At 38.0% G+C, this 18,658-nt stretch overlaps 1 protein-coding gene across 1 annotated transcript; it reads right to left on the bottom strand.

Moving 5' to 3' along the window:
• Positions 1-487: 487 nt before the first annotated feature.
• Positions 488-18,472, bottom strand: LOC139135332 (ATP-binding cassette sub-family C member 9-like). The gene is made up of 21 exons (XM_070702673.1): positions 18,271-18,472; positions 15,964-16,042; positions 15,375-15,480; positions 13,572-13,670; positions 13,169-13,334; positions 12,724-12,861; positions 11,983-12,211; positions 11,391-11,599; positions 9,856-10,095; positions 8,980-9,137; positions 8,582-8,674; positions 7,967-8,069; positions 7,041-7,154; positions 6,373-6,484; positions 5,874-6,004; positions 4,039-4,117; positions 3,778-3,886; positions 3,494-3,597; positions 2,679-2,812; positions 1,976-2,038; positions 488-1,313 (listed from the first exon to the last, which is right to left on the bottom strand). Exons 3-21 carry the CDS (start codon positions 15,467-15,469, stop codon positions 1,179-1,181), a joined length of 2,511 nt encoding a protein of 836 aa, XP_070558774.1. The 5' UTR covers positions 15,470-15,480; positions 15,964-16,042; positions 18,271-18,472; the 3' UTR covers positions 488-1,178.
• Positions 18,473-18,658: the final 186 nt, after the last annotated feature.

Raw genomic sequence — 18,658 nt, 5'->3', positions numbered from 1 at the left:
ACACTTCGCCCGTGAGTGTTTGCAGAACTCTTATATGCCGCTCATCATTCACAGCGCGGGGGCGTTCTGCAATAACTCACCTGACCTTTATTTCTGTTGTCTCGTCGTGGAAGTACGCCATGCCAGTGAAGTTACCGAGTAAATACCTGTGGAAGAACGAAACTCCATTTTCACGAAGAAATGAAATGTTAGAATATTGGAGGTGTGATGGTAAATCAAAAGACAGAAATCAAATAGTGTAGATGAAAAATTTGTCAGCTTTGCTACCTTTGCCAAAAAATCTCCACATCGTTGCAGAGTTAAAAACTGATGAATGCTGGGAAAATGTATAATACACACTGTGTCTTGTTTTGAAAATATGTAAAAGACCGACGGAAATCTACATTTCCTCGTGACGACCTCCTCTGCCAGATTTCAAGGTGGATCCCTGACTTGTACAATGCATTTGGTGGTGACTACACAGAACAAACGACGAAGTCAACGGCACTTGAGGTGTTAAAACCATTGATTGCTTTATTTGCACTGTAACAGCATCATGATGGAGAAGCTGTTGGCATTCACTGTTTGGCCTTAGAATCAAATTTTATTAATAACCATTGTCCATTCTGCAACCTTTCCAGCAGAAACTACATCACTTAGTAACAGAAAATTTGTTTCATGAATTACCATGCCATTACGCCATTGAAAAAAAGCAGCAAACAGTGGTTGATATCATTAATGATTAAAGTGAAAAACATTAAGATATTAAATATGAATATTCAGATTCTGATTATGGGGATAATATAAAATTTTGAAAGGGGTCACAATCAGACAAAGGGATGGTCAGGCGTATCTTGCTTGTGAAATATACCTGTAATAGTGCTCTAATTAACTTTAAATTATTAGCGTGTCAACCGTCCATCAGGGAAAGAAGATATGCTTTATGAGTAAATGGCATCTTGTTTTCTTCACGTATTCTGTTAAAGTGCCTTTAGTGTAAAATCGGCAGACTCTGATAACAAAAGTACAGCCTCACATTCGTGAGCTTATTTCAATGCTCAGGTAACAACACAAAGAGACTCCCATGAAATTATTCAGGATTATACTCAATCGTAATTAATCTGATTAATATTGAACAACGGAATCGCCTTCGAATATTCGTGATGCATGTCCGCGCGTGTGATTGGGAACTGTTGACATCAACGCTTCTTGACCAAAGAAGCAAATTCACTGCCGTCTTGATTTTGTAACTTCTTTGGCGAACCAAATTCAACGACTTCACCTTCACTCAACACCAGCACGCTGTCTGAGTCCAGAATAGTTGATATGCGGTGCTACAAATTAAGAAACAAAACATCACTCACTCTTATAAAAACTAAACCAAATGACTTTAAAAACTGTACATCGAAATCATTTATAAAATTTGTATTAAAGAGGAAAAGAGACTTCGCACTTCCTGTGAAAGTAAGCTTCGGATATTTTTTCAGAATTAGTTATATAATTTTGTTGAAAGTGCACGCATCGGCAAATACATTAACAATTTAAATAGTGTGATTTTGAACAGCGTTTTTAAATCTTAAATAGGAAAACTGACAAATCAGGAGGTGATTAAAACATTGTCTCGAGTCACAATTTTAAATTCCTTAAGCAAAGTTTCGCATGAATATGTGTAGCAAGACTACACTTGGGTGTTCTCACTTTTGTCGACAATGTTAAGAGTATTGATTTACCCAGAAGAAAATATTTTCTATGTCATATTTTATCAATGGATTGGTTTTGATCTATTTGTAATATGCAAAGTCACGCATTTTAGATGTGACCTTTCGAAATCGCCATAATCTCTTTCATTAAAACTGCTGTAAAACATACTTTCATAACAAATGGTCGTTGATAATCTTTTGTCAGTGATTGTGATCATTAACGAATGATTTACTTTTACGTCCACAGCTAAAATGCCTTCACTGACAGGAAGAATGAAATTCAAATGTGTACTTACAGCGATAGTTAACACTGTCCTGTCGGTGAAGGCGGTGGATATGACACTTTGTAATATTGCGTCCTGAAACAAAAACCAACCTTGAAGACAACTGCTACATTCAAATTATGTAGGCACAACGAAAACCTGAAATTATCAAAGTTTCTAGGTATACGAACCTATTTTACGATGTGCCAGTACAAAATAAAAGGCAAAAGTTTTGTCATTCGTCACGATGTTTTCTTTTGAAAGTTCGTATTATCAGTAAAATCAAACTCAACTGCAAAATGTCACAAAGAGTTCCTTATAAAGATTAGCCATGGCGAACCTTATGGGTAATGAAGAGGAGAAGTTGATGAGTCACCTTACAATTGTTTATATAAATAGTTGTACTGTGTAAGAAATCTCGCCATGAAATGAATCATAGTATCATCTCTCCAGACAGTCCTAGCGCCATGGGAACAGCAAGCATGATTTAAAATCAAATCAGGCAGGCATACACTAAGATGTGAGTGTATCGACTTAATGACACAACAACAGTAGAATACTACTGAGAAATTGAAGCCATTAAAGAAAGAAGGTATACTGGATCTTTTTCGATATCTACCGGTGATTTTAAGCATGTGTTTACCATAAAATGAGGGCAAAGAGAGATTTGACTCTTATTGACGTTTGCGGTCATCTTAGTATAAGCTTAATTGATTTCATTAAAAAAGATACTGACCGTCTTAACATCAATTGATGCAGTGGCTTCGTCCATAACAAGAATCTTGGCATTCCTAAGAAACGCCCTGGCAAGGCAGAAGAGCTGTCTTTGACCAACGCTGAAATTATCGCCTTCTTCTGAGACATCCGAGTCTTGAAGTCCAGGAAAGAATCAGCATTAGACAGATAGGCGTCAGGTTTGTTATGGTAAGGATAAATGGTATGCAGATGACGTGCAATAATACTCAGTATGAATTATTTTTAAAAATCGATAAAATGTTGTCGCAAGTTGTAGGAGGTTGTCATTAAGTTACTAGTCATAACGACCAGCAATGAACAGTAATCAGCAATAATGAGTAAGAATCAGATACATAATGAGCTAAAACATATGGTCTGTCGATTAATTAGACTGCGACCGCAGTACCCGCCAATCATGGAAATCACGCTCTCTACAACACCTTTAGAACTTACCAGTAGTGACCTGCATCATGGAATAAGACAGCATTAACTATTAGTCACAATAAATAACCAATAAGAACTTCCCAGAACTAACTGGAATAAGAAATCGTCAAGTAAGGTAACCTCCCTTCGATTTATCCACTTTGTCATAATTGTAACAGAATAATTCTCTTTGTTTCCTTATAGCGAAATAGCGGATAAAGAGCGGTTTGTTCGGTAGTTTTCTTCTGGTCTTATTGGTGATTCACACAAAGGTTTGGTCTATCTGCAAGGGCTGTGTTCTACCATTATTGATAACGTTATTATCTCAATGATAGGGTAGACTTGCATTCCTCTATTACTTTTTTCATGGTCCGTAAGAAACGCTGAGCTCACCCAGTCGATTGTCAAGTTCGGCAACAATCCCTTTCAACTGAGCTACTTCTAAAGCTTCCCATATTTCATCGTCAGTTTTCTTGTACTCGGGGTCAAGGTTAAACCTTCAAAAGAAATAAGCGATGATATACGTTAGCATCAAATACCTGGGTGAAGTCACTGACAAGTTGAACAATCCTGAAATTCGAGCCAAATTCGTGCATTCAGAGTAATTTCCATTCATTTGTAATTGCTCAACCACACGACCGTCAGTTACTATAAAGCTGTTTTCATTTATAATTTACCTGATCGTTCCGGCGAAGAGCACTGGGTCTTGCGGTATGATGACGAGTCTCTCACGAAGTGTCAACAAAGGCACGCGGCTGATGTCAATCTCATCGATTACAATGCGTCCTAAAGAGAATGGCAAATGGCAACATAAAACGAAACAAACATAAATCAGGACAGGATTCTTTCGTTTTTCATATTGGTTGCTCTGTTTTCCGTGGATTTTTCTTCTCTTTCTCGCGCAAAATCAGAAACATAAGGTCCATATTGCCAGGTACCTTTGAAAGTGTCGATGATCCTGAACAGCGCCAAGGTCAGTGATGACTTTCCACTACCCGTCCTGCCACAGATTCCAATCTACAAGAAAAATTGTAATACATTGTCATCAAAGACACTTTCAAGTGCATATCAAGGAAAATCTAAAAGGTCAAGGACACGTCAAGGTCACGTCACGGAAAATGTAGATATGACTTCTTGTAGCAACACCAACTAGAACCATACCTCTCAACTCTCAGGCATGTACGAAATGCCCTGTATTTATCTTATCGGACACTTTTCCTGCACGATGCATGCATGGGAAAATCGCATATTCTATTGCTTAAGGTTCCAAGACAAGAAATTTACCATTTTAAACCAACAATTCTCTAGTGTTTAAGAAGCTCAGAACCCCCGTAAATTGTATATTTTCGGAAAGCCTAGATATAGGGGAACATTTAAGTTACCATAGTATCACCATTGTTTACATAACTATCACGTGACAGGTAATTTGCATAACCTTTCAAAAATCGGTTTTCCTTATGTTTTGTTTCAATGCTTTGAGATATGTGGCTGAAATTTGTGTGAGTGCAAGCTGTTCTGAGGGTCTTTAAAAGAGTGTCTCAGAATTTTTTTAAACCTTCTACAACAGTTTTTATGCCAGAAAAACTTCCAGAGCAGTGAATTTAAGCGTAGTTGATTTCTTTAAAATTGTGCTCCAAAAAAAACGAAGCAAGATATAAAAAATCTGAGACACACTTTTGAAGAGCGTTGTGACAGCTTGCATATTCCAGCAAGTTTGAGTCAGATATTTTGAAGTATTGAGATAAAACATAGGGAAAACCGTTTTTTGAAAGGTTATGCAAATTCCGGTGTCACGTGATAGTTATGTAAACGATGGAGACACTGTGGTTACCAAAATGTTCCCCTATATCTAGGCTTTCAGAAAATGTATACTTTACAGGGGTTCTGAGCTTATTAACCGTTAGAGAATTGTTAGATTAAAAAGGTCAAATTTCTTGTCTTGGAACCTTAAGAAATGAATTTTGTCTACAATTCACCAATGATAACGTATATATACGTATTACAGGCTGTTGTTTGAAGATTATCGTCTGAGAAATGTCTTGTAAGTAGAGAGTGTATTCTCGACATGCTGAAGAACTAATATTTCCGTAATATTAACAGCTGCGTCATCCAATACAGGTAAAGTTATTTGTTGATGATTACGTCAAAATCAGTTTTAATTCGATCATCTTTAACCATTTAACTCCTGACCTTGTTCTGGCCCTTGGGCAAATTTTTAGTAATGCATCATGGTATAAGGCAGGGGTGAAATTCACAGCTGATATCTCTTCCTCACCGAACAGCATCATTTGCTATGTTCTAATGTAATGATTGTCAGTGACTTTTAGAAAGACATTGCAAATGCAAAATCAATCTAAAACGTCACAGCTGACGGTTCTTTAAATGGCATTCAAGTTGAAAACATTTCGTTGTACAGATTTTAAGACAAGAAGCAAATGGTTTCAAAACTTACAATTTGCGTGACAAAGACATGCATGTTCCTCTTGATTAACTGCATGTCGTCCTTTGCTGTTCATTGTGTTCTCTCTATTACTCGATCTATTGCCTCTTCCTAATTATTTGGCTTTGGTTGTGTGGGATATAGGCTAGCTAGTTATTCCCCTTAAAGAGCCTGCGTCATGCCCCAAGCATGCAGTATACTTTGAAATTTTCTCGGGGTATTCTGTCACTTTATGTATTGTATTGATGAGAATTTGAACGATGTATGCGTCACTTTAGTCTGTACAACAACTACTTAAACATTACGAAGATTTTCTGGATATTTTACGGTTACCTTTTCACCGGCTCTGAAATTAACATTGACATCTTTTAAAACGGGTTCTTGATCAGCTGCATATCTGACCGAGACGTCCTCAAATCGGATATTTCCCTTGTCTGGCCAGCCAGGTGACGGGATGTATGTCCCTTTTGAGGTTCAAATGAAAGATCATGAAGAAAAGTCAAATAGAGTTTGCTGATTGAAAGAAAACTATGCATAAAATGACTTATTGACGTCTTAATACCAGTAATGTCCATTGTGATGCAAACGTGTGACAGCAACCAAATAAACTGATCTTCTCATAGCAAATGAAGTATATTTAAAGCCAATTGAAAAACATACCTAAATCAACAACATCTTTCAATGTCTACTATATTATCCTTTCGTCAGTACACATGGTAAGTTCGATTAATTTCTGTCTACTCCTTCCAGTTGTGCGAAAGTATGTGTTTCCCTTGAATATTGTTAATGTCCTGCCGCCATGACAAGAATATACAAATATATGGTACATTACCTCTGTATTCCTCTGGTTGGATATTTGTATAGTGCTCTACCCTTTCCAATGCATTCATACTTGTTTCACATTCCGCGAACATTCTCAGCATCCAGTTTAATTCTCCACACATCTATTGTATATTGTATATTGACAGGAATCGAATGAGTGGTATAAGGCAATTCATTGAAAAACGTTTTCCACATCTAGAATTTCCCTAGCAATGCCAAAACAATACAATCATTGCAAATATGTACTCCCCTCACGGACCATAGTGGACGAAAGGAAAGTTGCACCATATTGTGTACGAGGCGAAGCAGTGTACATTATGTAGTGCAGTGTTTGCTTGAGCCGCATTTGCTTGGGCCTGGAGGGGTACATTATTGCTATTATTTTTACAGCTTTGGCAATGCCAGAGCAATTGTCGATTTTGAAAACATCCGGCGCCACAATATTCGATAATCGGAGATATTGCCAGTAATAATTTGGCGACGACTAGTATTGACAAAGCCGTACTGTAATATACAATACCTTGGCTACATTTGACGTTAATACGATTGGACGATGATCATCCAATGATGGTGAAATTTTACAAGAATTCATTTTGTCGGCTTGTGCAAATAAGATTGTTGTCGAACACCTGGGCCAGGAAATTGTGCAAACAAAGTAAACGTCCAGGGTATTCTTACCACCAACGCATAGTTGAGTGCCAATCCAACCCAGCTTGGTTGAATCAGTCCCAGTACACAGCTGATTAATGATCCTAATCCAGAAATTAAAACCACCATGGATGAGAGAAGGTCCTGTCAACGGGAAATGGCTGACTTAGCGAACGTTGAAACAGACTTAGTATACGATCATGTATTCAAAATCGTCATAACCCTGTCGATGCCGTAGGATAAGCAGTCATGTCTCTGTTGCATAGCAACATATTTTGCGGGATATCACTTTAAATTGTAGTAACGTTTTATATGCCCCGAGCAAGTTAGTCCTGCATGGTTGAATTTCTGGCTCGTGCTTTTTTCTACCAGATATCAATTTTTTCTGTTATTTAAAATCAAAGTAGCATATTTTTAATGATGGGTATAATCTGCTTTGTCAAACGGTCAACCGTAAAAGTTGAAAGGTTGATGGTAATTTTTGTGAGTTATTCCGGTCGGAACCATTTCTGAATCACATATGTTTACCAGCAAAGGTCAAGAAAATAAGTGAAAATTCTCACAAAACCTTCTATTATAAGCCAATGTTAATGTTAAATGCTAAAAAAGAACCGAAAATAGATTTTCGGGCCTATAAAATACGCCACGCTCAATGTTTTGCTCGCATCGAAATGTTGAAGTCAAATTGTGTTTGGGAAGCGTACTTAAGATGCCCGCACCAGTTGGTTGTCGCACAGAGAGAGCCTGTTGGAATGAAATCTAAAAAGTTTAAAACTCACATGTATAGTAATCCTCTTTTACAGAGCACATCACGTGTCGTCGACAGTTCCCGGAAATGGTGGATCTTTTAAATGACGAAACTTGAGTTTAACGAAAGGGTTTGTACGCTTATGCGACTGCTTACCAAGCATGGAAATTTGTCAAAGACATAAGAGCTGCTTCTGTCTGTCACTTACCAGACGAATAGATGACCAGTGAAAAGTGCTAAAGAAATAGAGTCGTGTTGTAGTATTGCTGTCGATGGTTTGTAGTATTCGCTTCCGAAAGCGCTGCTCGTCTCTGAATAATGACAATATAGAATTGTTAAAAGGCGTCAAGTGAGCATTCCGATAGAAACATAAAATTCAGTTTCATATCTTACTAAACTTAAGAAAATCTGCGACTGGCTAAAATGGGACAGGTTATATTTGTTACTTTTTAGAGGGTTCACCGAGACTAGCCGCGCGAACGTTTAAAAATGAACAATCGTTTCTGCAAAGCACTTACTTGTAACCAGTAAATGCATTGCGCATAGAGTCCAGACCAAATTCTGCGTCAGCTTGTCCACCATGGAATAACAGCTTATATAGGCTCACAAAACTTATAAAGGGCAAATACTTGGTCTACTATGTGCTGAGCGATTTTATACAAATAACGAACAAGAGGAATCATATCTCATTCATGCTAGGCATTGTCCATTCTGTTGACGAACATCTTATTACTTTCCCTGCTTCAAGCTAAAATACAAGTTACAGCAAGAACCGGACCAAGGTTGTAGGAAGGTCCTCTTCGACTGGACATAGTCAACGTACCTATAAGCTCTGATGATCGGAAGTCCCCCTAACGTCTCTGTGAAATGGGCGAAGATGGGCGATCTTGTGATATTATCCAAACGCTGAAGCTCTCTAATGACAGAAAATTTCGAATCTTGTAAGCTAAAACACCATGACTCGAAATGTGACTACACTCCCAGCGGATATAGAATATCCATCTGGAACGATATTCATGGACAGTTTTTTTCAAAACCTATGGGGTTATAGAGATTAATAAATACAAATCAATGATAATGATATTACAACTAACCGTATTTTGTTGAGTCTGTAGATTAATTGTGCTAATTTAAAAGTAATACATTCCCTCACTTTGTCTATCTATACCGCATTTGGGATGACAGTTTAAAAACCGACTGCAGGGACTTCTACCTACTCACCTGGACGTAGCAAGGTAGTATTTTTGGATCAGAAAGTATACTACAAACAGGGGCGCCACCGCCACTATGAACGCAGGTGTCACGATTGCGTTAACAACCAAACCGGCCAGAGATGATGCTGCAACATCGAGAACGTTTATGATAGCGAACCATATTTTCTGAAACACAAATATTTGCAAAAACTGAAAAAAATCGGAAGAGGAATCGCATTGCATTGTTTTGAATGGCACTTTTATAATCTGCATCTCGAACATGACAGTCACGATGTCTTTGCCTTCCAACACATAAGCCTGTCATCACACCGAATCTTCGGCAAAAACTCTAAACTGTGAAAACACTCTAACTAGTCGTATAGACTTTATATTTTAAAACTTTAGGCCGTAGAACTTGTCTTTGTTTAACTAGTAAGGACAATTCCCGGCGATATTTGATGATATGGGGATTCTTGGAACATGCTGGCGGTTCCTTGGTGTAAAATTTCACTTTTACCCGATTGATAAATTTATGAGAAACACATTGAGCTGCGCACAAGGCAAGTGAAGCAAATGAGCTAATTTCTGTAAAAAAACTCTTTATTTCAAATCATACGCAAACAGATGAAATGTTCGTTTGTATCAGGCTAAAAGCCGAGTATTTAAATTTTCCCTAAAACATAGACATTGATTATGCCTATAAATTTATGTCTGTACGTGTGGAGCATTTTATCCAAACGACAGTTGCACTTGGCGTTTGTCAATTCATTGCTTGGTCAATAGAGGTGGCTTCCTACATTGACGCGTTCTTCACCTAGGAAGTCGAAGTGCAGTGAGGTATTTTCTTGAAGAGATCATTTAATACTTCAAAATCTTGACCTTGTACGGTGAAAATCACACCTACCTGATCAATAATCTCTGTGTCATAGGAGAAGCGGTTCAATATTCGACCCATTGGAGTTGTATCGAAGAACCTCATTGGTGCGTGGATTATATTGCGTAACATTGCGAGATGGATACGACTCGCCGCCAATATGGAAAACACGGTCTCGGCAGCATATAGAGCGACCACAAAGCCAACGAAAGATAGAGTTAAGGCAGTGTACCCGACACGATAGTCGCGCGACTCTTCGTCGAGTTCGCCCTGTGAAAGAGCGTAATTATTTATATTTGGAAGTCGTGCTAATTTTGAAACGTCTTGATAAAGGAGAATAAAACTCAATACCTTTGAGTATTGTGAAATGTCTTCTATGAATAATCACAAATATTTCAATACGATCAGAGACAATCGTAAATTTTTTACTTTCAAGGTTTAGCCTTAGAAGTGACTGATGGAAGCATCGGGCCTGCCACACTCACTTCGGATAAACCATTGAAGACGACTGTTTGCTGGTAAGTCTTAATCTTCCGACCTCATTGGTATACCACTTTAGGACCTAATGGTGACTAAAGATGCACAATCTTTGAACCGCTTTTCAAATCGCAGTTTTGGCCGAAATAATGCTTTTAAGCAGTTGTTTTATTCTTTAACCTATTAGCGTGGGACTGTGTGTTTTGCTAGAATCATTTTGCAAGGCTTAGTTTCCAAATATGGACTGATGGGAACAACGAAATCTATGCTCTTCAATTTTGCTTACAACATATCATTTTGGACGTCTTCATGTAATACAGAGGACAAACCCTCGCTCTCACAAAAGATTGCACAATATATGGTGTACCATATCAAATACTACACATCGTACAAGGTTTAATCTTTCACGAGCCCTAGTGTCAATCTCTCAGTGTAACAACTTTTATTTGTTACACAGTGTAATGGAATACAGGGCATTAACAAATATCGATTTCACTGATGTTCACGTATTTGGATAAAATGGCTGTAATACCCTTGTCTTGGGTTAAACTCGTGTAACATTGGCTTATTGAATGCAATTACAATAAATGAAAATTGCGCTAGACTATTTTTGTAGAAACACGTGTTCGTTCTTTTCAAAAAACCCATCACTGCGTCTTCATAACGACTTACTTACACATAGGTAGACAGGTCAATACTAGTTTGTTTTCTAGTAATGGATGCACCATTGCATCTTAGGAAGATATGGTGACAGTGAAGATATGAACTTTCCACAGGGTTATATGACTTATCATATTTTGTTCATAGAGGGAAGGTCATGCATACATCCCTCACGTCGCTCTTAACTTTGGTAAGACTTTTGCAAAAGCAGCAGGGTTGAATATTTTGGCAACAATGTTTCGCTCCACGGATTTGAAAAAACATATACCCTCCCTAAATATTATGGCATATCTATATATCGTCTCTTCCTTTGATTTATCAATTTTGATCAACTGTGAACGTCTTTGATCTTAGTGTTTGTTTGCTTTCTTATTTACTGCCTAAATATTCACTGAGGCAGGCTACACATTTCTACCTCAGTCACATACCTGGGTTTTATTTCCGATGTCAACACCAGCTTCTGACCAGGTCGAGAGCCAGAAATTTGAAGCGGCGTAAAACGAAACTTGGGCAACAAGAAGTGAGAAAATTAGAGCTACGAGTGGATACTTGACTGCCTTCGCGTATGTCCTGTAAACCCTCCACGACACAGAACCTGCCAGCCTCTCCTCTTTTTCAATCAGTGCACCAACGGAGCCTGAAAGAAAACAGCGACATATCGAAGAAGAAATATCAATGTTGGTAGGAACGCAGTTCAGAAGCACGATAGACAATAATGAAATCACAGCTTCTTACGTATACTATATATGTGAATGTCTTGTATTGCTTCCTTTTGATTATTTACGAGTCTAGCTTGGTTCAACTGTTATCCTTTTATCCTGAATCTAGGACTCAATACACGGAAAGCATATCGAAATCCCGGTAAAGCAATTCCTGAGAAAAGGGCTAGCCCTAATGTATAACTTGGAATGAAAACAATAAAATTACATGAATTGCAGTTAATGGAGTTTTCTTAACAACACTTAAGTGGTTCTGAACCTAATCATATTATTTGACCGGTAATGATTGTAAGCACGTTACCATTTCCAGATAGTTTTTCTTGAGTTTCTTTGCCGGAGACACGTTGTCGAAGTTCAAGCCTTTCATCTTCTGCACTGAGAACACGTTCATCCTCTGATTCGCTGTCCCTATCAGACTCTGAAAGTACACGCAATGTTTCTTGCCAAGCTGCGAACAGATCCGGGTCATGAATTTGTATTTCTTTAAGATTACCCTCTTTACCAACCTTCCCGTCATCCATCAGAACTACCTGTGTTCGGTAAGAAGACAGAGACTGGTGACTGTAATTGTCTCGAATGCGAAACCGTGTTGCGTAGAACTGATAGTATTAGTCATTTGAAAGGAACGACACTTCTTTCGATCTTTCTTACAAATTGAAATACAGTTCAAAAGTTTGGGTATGGAAAAAAGAAGTGAAAAATGACTCGTCTATTGGTTTAAAAGAGATATAAGAGCATACACAATGAACTGTACTTCTCCTGACAGTCTTCGTGAACTCAAAAATATTGCAAACACCTGCCATGGTAAGTTTAGATTAGTAATTATATAGGCGTGATTCATTACTGTCCTGAAATTTTTTTCATGTTATGTAAAACTATTTTCAAAACCAATTTTACGTATATCTATGTATAAATATTATCTCGAACAGAACCCACAAATCTACATAATGAAAGACCAAATTGCTCAGCTACCTTTAACTTTCTTAAAGGTCATCTGTAAAGTCATTTGAATCGTCCGACAGGTGCTACAACAAACCGTTACCTTGTTTGCAAAGTGTAGATATTGGAGTTGGTGTGTAACCAGGATCACCGTTCTTCCTTCTCTTATAAGCATGTCCATAATCCCGTGTTCAACGAGATGTGAACCAACGTGAACGTCCAGGGCCGAAAGAGGATCATCCTAGGATGAAAAAGAATTAGGAATACATGTACATTGTCTGTTGGTCTTTGTTGTATCGTAGATATCAAATCCTTCCCCAGCCAATTGCCACAAAAATTCATAAAATATCAAAGCGACTAAATGTTCTGAATTTCAATTTAATGTGACAAATTATCTGATTCATAACACAAAGATGAATTTAATTAACTACAACTTCCGTTGATCTTTCGAAGCAAGCAAACGGATTATAAGATTCCTTATGACTTCCTTCTCTGGTGTGTCATTGGGTTTCCATGGCAATCAGGGTAAATCATGGTATATCAATTACCAGGAGCAGCGTATCTGTCTTCCTATACATAGCTCTGGCCATGCTGACTCGTTGTTTTTGTCCTCCACTAAGGTTGATACCTCTCTCGCCAATCTCAGTCATATCTCCAGCTAGTAGAATATCAATATCTGGTTGTAGTGCGCATGCTCTAATGATTGCGGAGTATCTGGTACAGGAAAACCGACCCGATATTCATTATTGTTTTCGTAACATGTACAGCTCTGTCATTTTTCGCAGATTGGTTTATTGTTAATAACATTTTGTCATATACCACACCCTAAAATAGTTTTCACCGAAAAATAAACTTTCTTGATTTGATCCATGTAACACTGACCTATTGTTCGAAAGCTTGACTACAAGACTCGCTGATTTTAGTTTGTGAAATCGAAGATGAGACATTTACCTTTTCTGGTCAAACATTTCCCCAAATAGGATGTTGTCTCTTAACGTGGCATTTTGTATCCATGGTTTCTGTGGAACATAGGAAACCGAGTTTTTCTTTCTGCAAAGTAAAATTAGACTTTGAATACTGATTTTCTATGCAATGCCTCTTTTCCATTTAGGAAGGTTAATGACACTTATCCAATCACATATCTATAGAATTAAGTTATGGCATGCTGATAGTTCGTGGAAATACCGAACACTGGCTTCCTTAATCTGTAACACTGCAGAAATATCGATCTAAATAGCAGACACTGCTTCGGTCACTTCGGAACATATCATTCTTAAATATTGCTTCCGTAAACTGACAAATCTGATCGCAGTAAGCTGACTAACTTCGAATCGCTGTGCTTAGGCTCTATGCACTTATACTGGTGGGGGCTGAAGGAATTCGGGGAATTTGTAAAATGTGAGGGTAGTAGAAGGGGACTGGAAAGTTTTGCTCTGCCTAAGGGGGAACCTGAAAATATTTTGGTTCTAAACACTTGAAATCATCCAATGATTCTAATGTTGGTAATAATTAAAGAAAATGTAGAACCATTATGTCGCATTTCATGACTAATATCTCGACAAATCTAAAAGTGTAATTTCGCAAAAATCAACCTGTTTGCCTTGCAACGGGGCAGAAGCTGCCACTGTTGATATTTTTTTCAATACGTCTGTGTAATGAAGATTCTTGCTAAGTCCCTAAAGCATGCTGAAACACAATATTCAGTTTGTCAACGAAGCCTGTATTTGTAAACAGTGGTGATGATTGAATTAGAGCCAAGCCTGAGTGTCTTTTGTCAATGATATGCATGGTACACGTACATAAGCTGTTTTGGCAAGTTGAATACTGGACAGTTCAATATGCAGTTGGGAGTAGAATAAGAATGCAGTTGTATGAACTGAGCAAATAAAAGTATTGTCAGAATTATCAAAGTTAATACGGCTACTGTCCGGCTGCTGCTCTTGGCAGTGTCGCTGTCATCTCATACCGGCAGTGACATTGATATCTCTGGCTCTGGTGTGGTTGAAGAAGAGTTGGAGTCATCTAGGACGCTCGTGACAGTGAAATATCCTTGTACTCAAGATCACTAGGCTTAGGAGACTTGTCATTATCAGGCATTTTTGAATTCGGGCATATCGATGACCCAGTACAAGAGAGGCGTAACTAACCTTTTCAACAAACATTATTAGAGGCGAATAAAGGTTTTAAAAGCGGTTTACTCTAAATAAAGTTCAATTTGTTTGTCGTTCATGGTTTTACTGGTAAAGATTATGTCATAGATATATAAATTGTCATAAATGAATGTTATAGTTATTGAATCATTTTTACGTTAATTGAGTTACGCCTGTCTTTCACTGGCATTTTGAACAATAAAGGAAGCACCTCATCATTTATAGGGCGTATCTTATCATATGTTACTTCCTTTATGCAAAGGTAGATTTTCTGTTTTTGATGAAATATATACAAAATGGGGTGACCATGCTATACGATGAAAAGGCACAGTTTTCCACGAAAATATATAGCTCTACAAACCGCTGATAAAAGGTAGTGTCGAACATCTGCGAGCAAAACTGCCCAATACATGTTTATTCTTTCTATGCATGCATCCCTAATAAAATGCGGCTATATGATAATTTGGAAGGGGAACTTGAAACGTTTGATCATAATGACCGGGGGACTTGTAATTTTTTTAGGCATTGAGGGGGACCCGAAAACAAAGGATTTCAATCGCGATTCCTCTAGTCCCTCTCGTCATTATTTTGAACGCAGCCTTACCTGTTAAACTGTACCATACCAGATGTAGTGGTCATTTCTCCCAAAATGGCGGACAGTAAGGAGGACTTGCCGCTTCCAACCAGCCCAACTACCATTACAAGAGACCCTGGTTTAATAATGACAATTAGAATAACATGACAGCGAATCGAATCGGCAGAAAATTTAGAATATGACATGTCAGTGTCATCGGTTCTCCTCCTTAAGGTAAAACGCTCCTCGAAACTGTAAGACTTAAACCTTTGCTCAAATTTTGTCCGAGAAAACTTTGTTTCTCTCTTTCAATATCGAGAACAAACCTCCAGGATCACCGTGCAAATGTTGATGGAAACAACATTCCCCAAAATTGACCGATCTTCACATATTCAAAATGGTCGTTATCCACGTGTTAATCTGAGGAATGATTAAAATTTTCAATTTTCACAAAAACAAGGTGGTGGTGAAAAAATTTAATAAATAAAATTTAATAAAAAAAGTTAATTTACTCCATAAGCTTGAAGCATAATAGGGATAGGACAGTAAAAGTTTGTGAATCAGAATATCTGTCCCTGAAACGAATTCTATTTTTGGCTGTACAAAATATTAGACTTACCGACGGGAATCTGAATGTTGATATTGGTCAACACATCTTTAGAGCCGTCTTGATTCCATGAGAAAGCCCCGTCGATTATCTGTCAATAGCACAGTGAGAAGAATCCCCGTTTTAAAACATAATCACACTTGGAAGACTGGTAGTTGATAGTCTTCACGACACGTTTTCATGTCTACGCATTTTGGCTAATTTGCAGCTGATCAGATGTAACCCTACGAGCCTCAGCACATTGCAGGCGGTGTTGGCTGATGTGTATCATACTCAACATTCCATATTTTAGGATTAAGCACCTAGGAGTATGTGATTAACGGTGCGTTGGCAATGCTGCGCAGAATTCAGTGAATATCATAATTAATTCGTATGATATTAACTGAACTGGTGAACTGGTGAATACCTATAGCGACGGAAATATTGCGTCAGCATGGTAATGAGGATGACACAGCGAAATCGCACAAATCAACTCCCAATACACAAAATACGTTACATCCGGGCATTTTCCCCAGCACCCCAATTGGTAAACAGTTAGGGAGCATTCCTTTTTTACAGGGAGGGGATTCGGTGGAAAGCAGGGGGTTGACTTTTATGAAACCGTTTTTCTGGGGGACAAATTTTACAATCAATGATTGAAATTTTACAAAGGTTTGTATGGAGTTATGGAAAAAATTGACTTTGGAATTTAACCAAAATGTTGCTGGATCCTCCATACATAATCTATGAGTATACTCAGTGTGACAGTTTTCGGACGATCTCAGTTTTCGGACATTTATTGACATGCCGTTCGTTGTTTTCATTTCGCTTCGTTTCGACAGCGTTTTGCAAGTCATGTGACGCTACAAACTTGGCGACGTTAGCCAGACTAAATACCACTTTCGTCGTGTTAACAGTTTGAGGATAAATACAATAAAGTTTCAAAAGGTAGTGCTCGTCATTTATGAAACGGCTTTTGGCGAAATTCACTACCCTGTCCAAAAAACTGTCACACTGAGTGTAGTTCCATGAGGAAACTATGAAAACTTTCTTTTAAATACAAAACCGGCCTAATGTGTGTATTTATAGACTCTTGATTATTGATATTAATGTATCTGATCAGACTAGGGTAGTTACCGGTGCATGTGTGAGCAAGAAATTTGATTTTGGAATCTCACCGAAATGTTGATTCACTATCTTGTCTATGAGGAAACTATGAATATTTTTTATCTAATACAAAACTAGCTAAATCTGTGTATTTATGTACGCTTGATTATTTATATTAATGTACTTGATTAGACTAGGGTGGTTACAAGTGGATGTTTGTGCAAGAAATTGGATTTTGGAATTTCAGCGAGATGTTGATTCACTATACATGTTGGTCTATGAGGAAACTATGAAGAATTTTTTTTCCAATACAAAACTAGGTAAATCTGCTTTATGTACTCTTGATTATTGATATTACTACCATTTGCAGTAATAGAGCGCGAAGCCATTGCAGTGAACTGCAATAAAACTGCTTACACTAATCAGCTGTAGCCGTGGCCACTTTGGTGTTGAACAGGGCTACTTGATAAAGACCAAAAAGTCTGCTTGTACAAAGGCAAAACTAGCTCTGTCTGAGGCTCGGGTTGTAAATGAGAGTTTACGATTGGCACCCTGTGTTCAAGATTAAGATACAATGTAACATTACCATGCACTGGTCCATGTACAAATCTTTTTTATTTCAACTTCCCCAGACAAACTGTCTGCATGGGACATACAATGTTGTCGACTTTGCCAGCTGGCTACAGCTGAAACTAATTATTGTGAGCAGTTTTATTGCAGTTCACTGCAGTGGCTTCGCGCTCTAGTACTGAAAATGGTTGTAGTGTACTTGATTAGACTAGGACGATAACAAGTTCATGTGTGTGCAAGAAATATTATTTTGGAATTTCACCAAAAATGTTGATTCTCTATACATTGTGGTCTGTGAGGAAACTTTGAATATTTTTAGTATGCAAAACCAGCTATTAAAATCTGTGCTTTAAAAAAGTTTGACTTGTTGATACGGACTGTGACATCTGGGGGAGGGTCGCTGTTTTTGTGCATGAAATGCGGGGTGGGTAACTCTTTTTCTTGCGAACACTTTTGAAGGGCCTAATTTTTCAGGCAAGGTGCCAAGGGTTAATGAATCAAATCTGATGATTTTTGGTGGTCACATTTTACAATTGATGAATTTAGGGGGGGGGGGTCAAATTTTAGAAATTTGAATTGGAGCGGGGTCGCTTTTTACATTTCATTTGTCGCTAATGTTCCACCGAAACCTCTCTCCCCGTAAAAAAACGAATGCTCCCTTACCTGCAACGCAATATCTTCAGGGACATCGCTTTCTTCGAGTGTTTTTTCAATGACCGAGGATCCAGGTTCGAAGGTCCCATACGCACTGAAGTAATCACTTTTGAGTAAAGAAGTTGAGTCAGATTGTCTAGCTGTCTTCAAGGCCAAAATGTTTCTCTTACTGCGATTGTGGCCATATGTTCCAGATACCTCTGATGAATCAAGCACCTACCAAAGTTGTCAAATATGAAATAATGTCATGTAACGGATAAAACACTCCCTTTCAGTTTGAAAATTTGTCGACTAGATCACTACAATGAGGACTTGCGGCGTTTGCTATCAACAGATCACATCGTCGCAATAAACGTCATTATTGTCTGCGTGAATTTTGGCATTTACCATCAAAAGT

Source organism: Ptychodera flava, chromosome 6 (assembly GCF_041260155.1).
Source record: "Ptychodera flava strain L36383 chromosome 6, AS_Pfla_20210202, whole genome shotgun sequence".
In the NCBI taxonomy this organism is placed as follows: Eukaryota; Metazoa; Hemichordata; class Enteropneusta; family Ptychoderidae; genus Ptychodera; species Ptychodera flava.
The sequence above is the reverse complement of the archived record's forward strand: the minus strand, read 5'-3'. Positions and strand labels throughout refer to the sequence as shown.